The sequence below is a fragment of the Myzus persicae genome, unplaced genomic scaffold (assembly GCF_001856785.1).
Source record: "Myzus persicae strain clone G006 unplaced genomic scaffold, MPER_G0061.0, whole genome shotgun sequence".
In the NCBI taxonomy this organism is placed as follows: Eukaryota; Metazoa; Arthropoda; class Insecta; order Hemiptera; family Aphididae; genus Myzus; species Myzus persicae.
In genome coordinates this window covers 177,875-191,233 of record NW_019103886.1, presented here as the reverse complement: position 1 = coordinate 191,233, position 13,359 = coordinate 177,875, and the positions used below count along the sequence as shown (strand labels likewise).

The 13,359-nt window shown below is 28.6% G+C and overlaps 1 protein-coding gene across 1 annotated transcript in view; it reads right to left on the bottom strand.

The window, feature by feature from the left end:
• The window catches only part of LOC111035900 (cytosolic carboxypeptidase 6-like), a 50,204-nt gene that overhangs the window by 31,663 nt on the left and 5,182 nt on the right, over window positions 1–13,359 (bottom strand). The window contains exons 3-5 of the mRNA XM_022317724.1: window positions 8,235–8,359; window positions 7,642–7,736; window positions 1,267–1,483 (exon numbers count right to left, since the gene is read on the bottom strand). Coding sequence (XP_022173416.1) covers window positions 1,267–1,483; window positions 7,642–7,736; window positions 8,235–8,359 — 437 coding nt within the window. The remainder of the gene's footprint in view (window positions 1–1,266; window positions 1,484–7,641; window positions 7,737–8,234; window positions 8,360–13,359) is intronic.

The following is a 13,359-nucleotide window of genomic DNA, read 5'->3' as shown; positions in this document are numbered from 1 at the left end:
CTGAACACCGACGAAATGGCTATGCATATAGATTATTTGTATCGTAATTTTGCATTGAGTTCCGTAGTATGAATATTTTTCATTTTATTCGGGAAACGTATTATTTTACTGTTCAATAACTGTAATCCGCGCCATCATCAAACTATTCATACTGTTTTACACATAGCGCACTGCAGAATATTATAATACAAGCGTGCCACAGTGTGATAATTTCGCTAAAACCGTGCCAAGTTTGAAATTTGAAAAATGCATTTAAAATTATAATTATTTATAGTGTCTCTAAACCACGTATTCTAAATACAAATTACTATTTGTTTTACGTGGACAATGTCTTTGCTTTTATCGACATTGTGTTTTAAATTGTAAAGTATGGTCATTGATCGTAAATAACTATATGTACTGGTGTGGTTAATGGTAGCCAATGGAAGAATAAATAAATATATATATAAAAAATGTCTTGTTCACGGGTGTGATTTAATAACAATAATAACAGATGCGTCAGAAAGAAAGTGACCATAAAAATGTTTTTTTTAAATGTTATGTTCTACGGTTTTACATATTACATATAACTAGAATATCAACACTGATTGGCATATATACGAGTTTCCTTGCAACTATGAACTATGAACTACAACAATTAAAAAAGATAAACAAATTAAAAAGGATTATTTAGAATAGTTCTATTAGGAAATGTAAAATAGTTTCAACTTTGTCATATTTTTTTGTGTAGGAATATTAAAAATTTTATATAAATATGTTTTCAAAGTACTAAAAAAAATGTTTGACTTTTCATTGAAATTTAATTTGAAATTTGTAGCTGTGTGTAAGAGGTGGAATACAATGGTTGAACTTGCCTTTTAGACAGGGTAATCTAATTACATATAAAACCATGCATTTAAGACACTATACACATTATACAACCACAGCGACAAAAATAATGACATTATCGATATGGAATAACTATTACACAACATAATAATATTGCTTTTAGTTAATAAACTAAGTACCAATATTAACAATACCTATATCAAGTTTCAATATAATTGTCAGTTCATTTTCCACATTTTGATTAAATCCCAGTGTTCATTAAAATATTCCATTGCTAGACGTAATATTAAACGGAGAATAATGATTTTAAGTCATAACAGTTGTTTCTAAAAATATGTATAGCACGAATCCACACACACACACACGCACACACTCATACACACAAACACGTATCTTTGTGTTATTTAAAATTTAAATCAAACTTTAAAAATGTATTACGATCGATTGTCCTAGTAGTTCACGTTTGAAGTAAGGCAGCTTCTTTTTTTCAATCAGTGACAAATAGTTTTGTTGCCGAGTGTACGAATACGGATAGGAGTACGAAAATTGATAGCTATCGTCCTCCTTGTCGAATGAAAATAATATGCTGAGAACGTAGTTGTTGTCATGGTACAACGATCGGTGGTAGTGCACCCTGTATACCGGTATGCGAGACCTGAAATAAGCAATAATAATCTTGAGACAAATTATTCGTAATTTGGACAAACGTTGAAAGCTCAAATAATATATTCTGCAACTAGTCCATACCCATATATGTACAATTATATCTATATATTCGTTAGTACTGCACGTGGTCATACCAAGTGGTAAGAAGTTTTGAACAGCGTAAACTAATTATTAAATGAATAACATTATATATTCCAGGTATGATTTGGGTGCAGACGTGTATTATTTAAAAGGGATGGTTAGGAAATTATTTATTTAATTCTTATTACGTTTGTGAAACAGTTGATCATATCATATATATATATATATATATATATATGAGATGCCACTATTGTTTTTATAGTGCTTGTGCGTCAGTGTCTGTAGGGGGAGGGGTAAAATTATATCTACCTATAAATTTTTCTGTGACTACAGTTAACTGGAAAATATATTTTAATAATATGTTTTACGATAAATAATAATATTACTAAAAGATACAGTACTAAATTATTCAGCCATAGTAAGACCATAACTATATTATGTGCACGATGAAAGATAGTTGTCTGCAGCCAGCTTATAAATATAATGAGTTACGATTACTTATGTCAGGGCGGTTCATCCTAAGGGAGCACGAGGAGGAGGGGGGGAGATGGCAGTCGGTCATATTATCCCTGACTAATAATAATAATAATATCGTGCGTCAGATTAACTACCACATGGTCTTCAGTGTATATTAAAAAAATGGCTTTTGAAAAACAATGCTAATCATCAGAATATTAATAATTAAAATTCCGAATTTCAAATATAATATTTTAGTACCTTAATCAACAAAAATAAAATAAAAAATATTTTTTCTTCTATTAGTTATTAGTAACCTCCTGTGTCTATATAAACGTGTAAATTGGTCCAGCGGCTATAAAAGGTTTGACAGGGCTGACTTATGTGATCAATGAATTATAGAACCAGCAGTTTATTGGAATCAAAAAATCAAAACCTAAACCAATGTGTGTGTGGTATTCAATCGATATTTTGTTAGAATCAATGTTCACCGTATATAGTTTAATCATTTTGTATTGTTTTTATGACATTAAAATAGTCAATGTCACTATATAAGAGCATGATAACAACATGATACAATTAAGACAATTTTAGATACTATGAAAAATAAATTTCACTATTATCTACCCACTAGATTATAGTGCAATTATATATCTATGATATATTGTCCATGGATAGTTTTTTCCTTTATTGTCATTTTTTTTCAATAATAATGTATATAATTAGTTTTGTCTTTATTACATTTTCCGTTAGGACATTTAATATTTTTTTGTCATTTAGCTAGCTCGGATGCCTTATCGTACATAAGTCAGAAAATAGGTCGTAGAAAAGTCATAGACCTCTTGACAACGGTGGGCAATTAGTATGCGCCTAATAATACATTGATACTCAGCTATAAAATATTATCTACCTATAGAAAATGCACCATATAATTCAGCACACCGTATATCAACTCGTGTAACTGTATACGTAAGTAGTTTAATTACGATTATATTAAATTGGAAGCCGTATTATCAGTGCAGTTTATAATTAAACTGTATAATAGTATAATATGTGCAGTGTGCACACATACCTATGTATAATAATAATATGGTTTGTTAATTAACAATTCACAGGGATGCGAATAATTGAAGCATGGTGGACGAAGCTTCCGCCCCTCCCCCGTCCAACAGTATCACTCTTTCAGCCCCCGCCCCCACCCACATAACACTTACACGACTAACACAGGACTCACTCGCTCGTTAAACTCAAACATCCACGTGTAACGCAACAGTGACGCCAATGCCAGTTAAGCCCAAAGCACGCAGAGGTATGCGATGACGACGACGATAATAATAATATAATCATATGATATTATATGTTATTATTATTATTATTCGGCCGTGAGGTTTAAACTGCAGCTCGTCACTAAAAAAAATTATTAGAACTTACCGACGTGCCGCCGTAATCCCACCTGCAAGCTTTGCGACGGCTGTTAAGCGATAAACACAGTGTTATGATATTATATTTTATATAATAATGCGACGTAGTATCGAACAAACGGACGTGGAAATTCTAATTGGAATATATACACGTAAAACCCCTACGCGGAAAATTGCCGTATAAATCGTACGCAAAACATAATGTAATAATGCATTGTATACGAGTCATAGTATTCCTGTATATATTAGGTAGATATATAATAATATTGTACCTGCGTGGATAAATATGTCCATAAATTTTCGACTAAAACTTTGAACTAATAAAAACTGAGGGTATTATCATAATAATATTATATACGGACGGGATTTTAGATGTAGTCGAACCCCCTGCCAGCCCTTCGCAACCAGCCATGCTCGTCGCACACGACGTTTATTCCGTTTATTATTATTATTATTATTATTATTATTATTATAACGTGTATACAACAATTGTTGATTTAATCGTGTCTCGTAGGGTGGAAATAAATTAAATTAGAAACTAAAATTACAATCCAAGACAAGTAAATTATATTGCAAAACCATGCACGTGTATTATAATATTACACAGCTTTCCAAAAATATAGTTACAGGTTAGAGTATGAGTGACACTAAATATTTTTACGAGACCACTGTACAGAGTGATTCACCAAACACTCGAATTCTCTTTTTCGTCAATAATGCAGTGATTCAAAATCTGATTTTTGAAATTTTTTAACACCTATATATTTACTCAAAGACTATATTTAAAATTCTTAAAATTCTAATAGTTACTACAAGGAGTGGGGCCTGTGGAGATATTATAGTTAAAAGTTCCAAAAATCTAAGTTTGAATGCTTTAATCATTAGAGGAATAATGAGGGTGAGCATGCTTGCTGAATCACTCTGTATAATATTATGAACATTTGATTTTAATTTGGAAATTTGTCTCTTCTTGAAGGGGGAATATAGGGTACTGTGATATATGGGTAGGTACATTGCGACAGACATTTTTGAAAAATTTCAAATTTGCAAATTAGGTATACGCAGTTGGTACAGATTAGAAAAAACCGAAATTTTTACGAAAACAGTTTTTGACAAAATCAATTTTGTTTTTTTTTTTTACTGTGGTTCAAAAATGAATAACCATATAGACTGGAATTGTTAAACAAAAATGTGTATTAAAATGTATTGGATATGTTATAATTCTTTTAATATTTTATCTATTTTCTGCTATTCGTAAATATTTTAAATTTTTGACTTTTTTTTAGTTTTTTTATGTCTAACAACATTTTTATTTTCGCATAAAAAACCTTGAAAATTGAATATCAGGTTTGATACAGTGATACCAGTAAGTTTCTTTCATAAATAAAAAATGTGTAAGTTGTCACATTTTTTTTTATAAGCATTCGGTATTTATTTTTTTACAAAATTGTTCAAAATCACAACAATTTGAAAATTATTTTATAGTGTGTAATTATGTACATTTTTTCATTTTATCATTTATCATTTAAAGTTTGATCCAAGATTTGCTCATACGTTTATTTACTGGAAATAAAAAAAAATCGATGTAAGTTGACAATATTTTTTTATAAGCGATTAAAGTACACATTTTAATGGCACTGGATATTCAAACCTAAATTAACGATTTAACTTCAACTGATTTTTGTTGTTTTATTATTGTTTAAAAAATATTGAATGTAGAAGAGTGAAATGTTCTACTGTTACTTAATTTATCATTTTGTAGGTATTTAGGTCAAATAGGTTAGTATCTATACCTACAACTATTTAGGAATACTTATTTTACATAAAAAATATTATATTTTGTATACTTTTTAGGTAAAATTAAAAATAATTTGAAATCAGTAAAAAAATGTAACAGCTTTGGGCAAAAAAAAATAGTTCTTTATAAATTGTAATAATGCGAAATCTGATATAAAAGTAATGAACTAGAGTAATATTGTCAATATTCTGATTTTCTCGTATTCATGTAATTTTTTAATTACATTCATTAAACACCTAAATTAAAAATGATAGTTAAAACAATGTTTCATAGATAAACAAAAGTTTCATGCTATAGAAATAACTTCGGCGATACCGAATTGGAATCTTTCCAAAACGTACAAATCACAATAATACCTTCCTTGCGAAAATAACTTGATCCAAATCGATAGTCATTCCTTAGCACAATTTATCGTTACCTCTAGACAGTCTCGGACTAACTATATATAATACGATATATTATTTAACAAGTATATGGTATGGGTGAAATGATGGGGCCAAGGGGTTAATGACCCCCTTTCCTAGAGCTCACAATACACATTCATTATTTCATATTTATTTAAACAAATTTTTAATCGAACAATTCAACAATCGTATAGGTAAGTAAAAAAAAAAAAACCATTAACAAATTCAAGACAAAATAATAAAACCCATGTTCATGCTTAGGATTTTTTAATAAATAATTTGTATATAAAAATAGAGTAATACATATTTAATATATTTTAAATGTAGGTACACAACCATCACAACCTTTAAGTGGTAACTTTACAATAAGCGAAAGTGACGGATTATGGTACTCATATAATATTTTTTTAAAGTATGCAAGATAAATATTGTACTGCGTGATTGAATGTGATGTATGTCGCTCTGGATCTGTAACTGATGCACGATTACTGTTCATCGTTCTATACTGATTTGTTATTTAAAAAACATAGAGGACCACCGGACCAATTGAGTGTATAAGTAAATGTTGGTATTGGTATTCGTATAATAGTCTCTCGCCTATAGGTGACTAACTCGATCGATTGGCGCACTCAGGGAAAGGGGTTACCGGTGTACCCAAAACCTCCTGAAATTTTGAAATACTAGGCCTCTAAGCCAGGGGGCCCATAATATTTTACCAGTTGTCACTAAATAAAATGTAATTTTATCTAAAATATGTGATTAATTGTAATTATGATTATTATAACATATGCAATATATTACCTGTATAAAAATTAAAAAGCAATGAAACTACCAACACTTAAACGGTTATAATAATTTACTTGGATTTTTGGGAGTACGTCTAAATAAAAGTCTGTCCTCAAAAATACTGTAATAGAATTGGTGCACCTGAAATGCAGGTCTGCAAACGCCTCTGCGATCAACTGATGCATATTATTCATAGGCCAATAATAAAATACAAATGATCCAAAGACCTGTACATGGGACGTTTTATGAATATTGTAATATTTTAGCGTATTCAACAGAATGCACAACGACAACAACAGTGAAAATAATGATACGTATCGACGTTTTATGCACTACTGCACTAAACGCAATACGCGAGGGCGGCGGCGCATCGTCCATTCGTCCTCGGTCCATTTGATCGCGACTGTGTTACGATTTTGGGGCCGTTTGCCGTATTTTTGATTATAATATTATTATTAAATAATACTCTCGCGATCGATTCACCAGGTCATCCACAGGACATTCTTACCCCTTTTATTTCATTCAAAAATAAATTTCCACTCTTAAACTAAGTTAAGCACCATATTCTTAAATACATACTAAGATTTTTATTTTATTTAAGGACTATTTTGAGGCAAAACATGATTATTTTTTAAATAAAATACTAAACATAATAAGATGTAATAGTTAGCTTAGTACTGATTATACTCAAAAAAGGAAAAAAGTATTGGTTTAAATAAATATTTAGGTTCCTATTAAAATAATAGTATAATAATTATCAGGTCACCATGATCTATATAATAGCATTACTTCGCACTTAAATCCCTGCTACTTAAAGTTCAATAACTCGGAAAACACTAGTTGACATTTACATTTATAATTTAAATTGGCTCATACAAATTTCAAACAAAGTTATATCCTTAATGATTCACCACAAAAGAGTGTATTTCATTATTGAAAAAAAATAAATGTGTATCACTGCAAGACAACCTTTAACAATATACTATAAAACCCCAAGAAAGTATTTCAAAATATCGTCCTCAAGTATACTTATACAGCTATACATTATACAGTTATTACAAAAATCAGAATAATTTAAATAAACTTAGTATTGAAGGAAAAACGAGGGTGAGCTTGGTGAATCACTCTGTCAATAGTCGATCGACGATAAAACGTGCTCACCCTCCTAGTACGGACTCTAGTCGTACATGTTGGTACATACCACGTGTTTCGGCTAGTACTCCTCACTATGGGAGTCATCCCGTTTTTGAAAAGGTTGTTTTTATTGCTGATGTTGACGATGTTGAATATAACGTTCTGAAAGTGTACACGAACGTTAAATGAATTAAGTTCCAACGGAATGTAGCCATAAATGCAACTGGAACCAATTATTTGTTCAGGGGAGGGGCTGTTATTTGCCCTCATATTTTTTCTGTATTATAATATGTGGCAAATTTTCCGCTACACCCCTCTACCAATTTAATTTATTTTTAAGTGGCTTATAACAAATATACATACTATTTACATGCTTATAAAATGAAAATTATATCAATCAATAAATTTAATTTTAGTTTGATAAGATTTTTAGTCTTTTAAATTATATATTTCCAATATTTCATATTTTTTAAATAAATTAGCAAAATATCTGTAAATATTGAGAATAACCAAATTTGAGAAACAGTCTATTACAGCATACTTGTCCTTAGCCAATTTGTAGTCTCATGGGGGCTGAAGAAAATATATCCGTGATTTATTGTCCAATATATTATAATTATATATTTGGGAGAAGCTAAGCTGCTTATGTGGGTTACGCACTTGATCTTGCCTCGTGTTTTCCACGACGAAATTAAACCACAGTCTATGCCTCGGGTTGCAGGTGTCCGGCCGTATGAACAGATCGTATTCGTATTCACACACCAAATCGATTCTCCCCAAATTTCCTGCGACATACGTAGATACACATAATACAATATTATAATAAATAAATTAAATATTAAGACGGATGAGGCAGGCACAGGCTAGTACCACCAAGTCTGGGTTGGGCCAGTGAGGTACCGACAAATCATCGGTGATCTACTCAAAATATAGGGCTTTTAATAAGACAATAATATGTCAAATATATACAACCACGCTTTAGTGCATAACTCAAACCACTATAGTTACTGTTGCAGAATTGCATGTGGACGGGACGCGTTTCGACTAAAGCCATTTTAGTTGTTTTTAAATTAATAGTTGGCAATGGTTTTTAAATAATATTATATTATATCGTTTTTTTAATTACAGTTTTAGTAAAATCATCGTTTTATACCTTTATCCATATTAAATTGTACATTAGGTATTACAGTTTTATTACAAATTACAAATTATTATTGTCTACTAAAAATTATTACAAAAAAACCATTGTACAATATAATTTATATCATCAAATACAAATCAAATATGATTTAAAATGTTGTGTAATGATTTTTTTATAGTTTTTTGTAGACAATAATAGTTTGTAATGATGTACCTATAATTTAATATGCATTTTTAAAAACTTTAAGTGGATAATACTGACTTTCCAACAAATTTAATAAAAATTAATGATTAATTACGACTAAAATAGCTTTGGTCGTACCGGGTATCTGGGTAAAACGGAAAAGCTTGATTTTGGTCTGGAAACTGGCCGCGCCCTTTCATGTAACTATATTGTAACTTGTAATGTAGTATCTAAGTTATTTGCAACTTTGTGGCAAGATTACTTTTTTAAATTAAAGTTTTAAGGTACGCTTTATAATATATTTATTATTCTTAGGCACACATTTTGTATTGTATTTTATATTTTCTTATAATTTATTGTGTTAAAAAAAACCATGAGTGGGTACTTAAATTATTATTTATTATTTAAAAAGTAATGTGTTAATAATAGGTTGTGCTCTTGGTAATATTATCATTACATATACACCGCCCACACATGTTATATTAAACGTCTTTTCTAAACTTTTTTTAAATTTTACAAAAAATTGTATGGTTTTTCTATAAGTCCTTTTGAAAAAGCAAAAAAAAAAACTAATATTATTATATTTCTTCGATACCAACTTTATGCAGAAAAAACCAGGCGAGGTTCATTAATATTATAATAGTGACCTAATATGTATAGGGAATAGTTCACCAACATGTATTGTATTTGTCTTACTAGAGCACAACATGGCAAATGTTATGTTAAGAAAAATCATTTTTATAAAATGTATTCTGTCATAATATTTAATATGAGCATTAATTGACTTATAATCAAATTTTAAGATAAGAATATTCTCTTGGGCATATCGTTAGTTTTTTTTGATATTTTAATTTTGAAGCAAGTTATGAGAATTTTAAATTTTAAATTTTTCCATTTTATGCATTAGTAAGACGGAGATAACACATTCGAGTGAAACATTCTCTTAACTAGGTGCCCTGTAGGCCTTTAGTGTAAATATGCTTATTAATTGTAAGTGGCCTATAATAAAATATAATAACTGACATATTTAATCAACAAATTAAAATTGTATTTTAACCTTTGACTTACATTTTCTATCTTTAAATTATATTATATTTAAAATACATTGTCGTTCTATATATCAACATCTCTTTCAATATTGATAATAACCAAATTTGAGTGGAGTTTCTGCATATACTTATCGACTATTTTGCCTCTTTGAAGAAAACATATTTTCTGATTTATATCCAATTTATATTTAGAGGGCTACGAAAATATTTGATTAAGCTTAGCTTCCCAAATACTGGGGTATTACGCCTAAGTGTATACTTTTATTAAGACTATTAGTTGTGCCAATGCCATCCGTTAATGACGAGAGAATTATGTTTATTACAATCTACAAACAACATATCTAAAAAAGATACATAACATATTTATTTTTACATATGTATCTGATTAAAGATAAGTTGGCGAGGAAAAAAATAATAACTAATAATTTCATTATCGATTAGACTGGAAAAAAAAATATTTATTAAATTTAAAACAACCTACTATTTTATCGGTTAAAGATTCAAAGACTAAGGTAAAAACGCAGGATGACTGGCATTGTTGCTATTTGCTATTGTGTGTATTTCTTAATCCCTGAATTTATTTATTAACTTCGTGGCCTGAGTTGTGACATGTATTTATTGTAATTACTAATTCAAAGAGAATAATTCAACATTTCAACACAAAAAAGTTGCACCCAAATCCTATAGTGTTTCTTGTTATCGTAAAATAATATTATACGTATATCCCAAAAACTTTTTTAGTGGTGGAAATGTCTGTGAGAAAAGAATAAATTATTGTGTTTACCAGAATCCAAGAATCCTATACATCAATCAAAGTAAGAAAACCTACGAAAAAAACTGTTTTTTCAGTTTATAGTAATTATTTAGTTTATATTATTTTAAAATTATGGTTAAGGCATGCGTTATTGATTATTATTATAATTATGATAATTATCATCAATAAGAAGCTAATAATAATAAATCGTTTATTTGATTGTAAACATTTGCTAAGACAGTTAAGATAACAATTAGAAAATTAAGATACCTATTATACAGTTAAGACACCTATATTAAAGGTGTTGTTGTATCGAGTATAACATTATTAATGTGTACATGAAGTCTGGGTACATATATGGTGTTACCTGTAGCAATAATTATTTTAGAATCAAAACTATTTACTTGGTTAAGAAAACATTGATGTAATATGTAACGAAATTTAGCATTAAGTCTTGTTTTAACTAAAAACAAGATGTAGGAAAATGGAAACTAGGTTAATCTACAATATATATATATATATATATAAAGATTAAGAGATAGGATTGGACAAAATGCGGTTCTTATGCTGCAGTGATCGCCCGATGCAGCTGTCACTGTAGAAAAAATAATAATTAAGTGTTATTCATTAACTGTGTGTGTGTGTGTGTGTGTGTGTGTGTGTGTGTGCTTATTCATTTAATATAATGTACGGAAGCGATCGACGTATAATAGGTACAACAGTATATATTTTTATTGGGTATACATTAGTTAATACCCAATATGTTTACATGCAAAGGTTATAGATAGATGATCTTATATGATAATATATTATAATATTATTGAATTAGTCCTATAAATAATTCACTCTACTGTTTCACTGTAATGTACGAAGTACTTATTATTATTCGCATAAGTATATTTGTAAATAACTGTAAAATACCTTACAATTAACTTATGGCCACAAATGGAAGGTTTTAGGATCAATAAAAAAAAAAACATAATTATAATACAGCAGGTATCACTCATTAATATTTTCGATTATTTTTTTTTTTGAAACTATATCTACTAACTTTGGAAGATTGAAGAAACGCGAAAAAATAACTAACTATACATATTAGTCTGTATGTTAAAATTGTTTTTAATACATTTTTTAATTTAATATAATAATAAATGTATGTGTCGAAAATTAAATCAATTTAGAATACAGTAATTTAGATAGCTGAAAGTAAATTAAAGTAAACATTTTTTAAGTACCTATGTCATAGGAATATTAATCTATTATTTTGATTTTATGGCTCTTTCGCACCAAGAAAATATTGAAACTCATAAGTACCTAGGTATACTTTTTGAAATTATACGAGCTGTGTTTGTTGTTAAAATAATCACCCTGTACGGGGTACCTGCCTTCTAAGTTTTTAATAGCTCGTTATACATTTGGCAAGAATATAATTAGCCTTTAGACCACTTTATCGATTGTGTATTCATAAGTATAATATTATTCATATTTCCCCTAACAGATATTTGTAGGTTTTGTGTAACTTCAAAATAACTACGGTATTTCTGGTATATGATATATATTTAGCTCTATACATATATTACTCACGAATACACTACACGATACTCTATAATTCATTTATTAATGTCAAATTATTTATTGATTTAATATTTATATTTCTTATTTACGATTAGTTCACACGATCACATTAAACGATGGGTACAGACTACATGGTGCACAATGGTTTACAGCACGTCACTAAAAAAACATTTTGTGCTCATTGGCCATGCCATTGCAAATGAGGAACACATTTAACATTAACAACATCCGATTCACCGATCAAGGACAATTCGACTTAGCTGTTTGGATGTTTTATAAAAAACATAAAATAATAAATAAATCAATACTTAATAAAATTATTAGTAGGTATACTTATATTAAAAATTTAAACACAATATCAAAAAAAGTAATTTATTATAATGTGCCAAAAATAGATCAGTATTAAAATATTTAAATTAATATTAAAAAAGATTCTAATTTCAAAATTAATACAACATTATGATTAAAACTGTTTTATAATTTTATAATTTTTTAATGTAATAACACAATATATATAAATACATATTTTGATATTTTATAACAGTTTTACTTTTCTTACTATTATTTTTATGTTATGGATTTTTTACGTCCAATTATCCCTAATTGCTTTTTTGCATAGTGTCTGAATAACAGTGCTTATTGCGTTGTGTAATATAATATTTTACAACAATTTTTGTTTTTTAATCATTTTATTAACGAATGTTTTGTATATTAAAATTTAGAAGTCAGAATTCTAGGGTTGCCATTTATTTAAAATTATAATTTAGGACACTGTCATAACTCAAATGACCCCCCCCCCTCTTACTAGTCAAAATTTTCAAGTCATCAAACTGACTGTAGTATAGCTTGTTTAGTAATACACTTAATATGTATCTTGTGTGCCAACCACCTTATCAGCCCACATCTCGGCAGTAAATAAAAATAAATTTACTATTTTATTTCTGATAATAATCAATAGGTAGGTATTGAAAAATAAAAAATTTTAGAATACAATAATTTAGATGGCTTAAAATAAAATAAGGTTAACAATTTTATAATATGACGTTATAATATGAATTACTATAGTATAATCATTTATCTCGA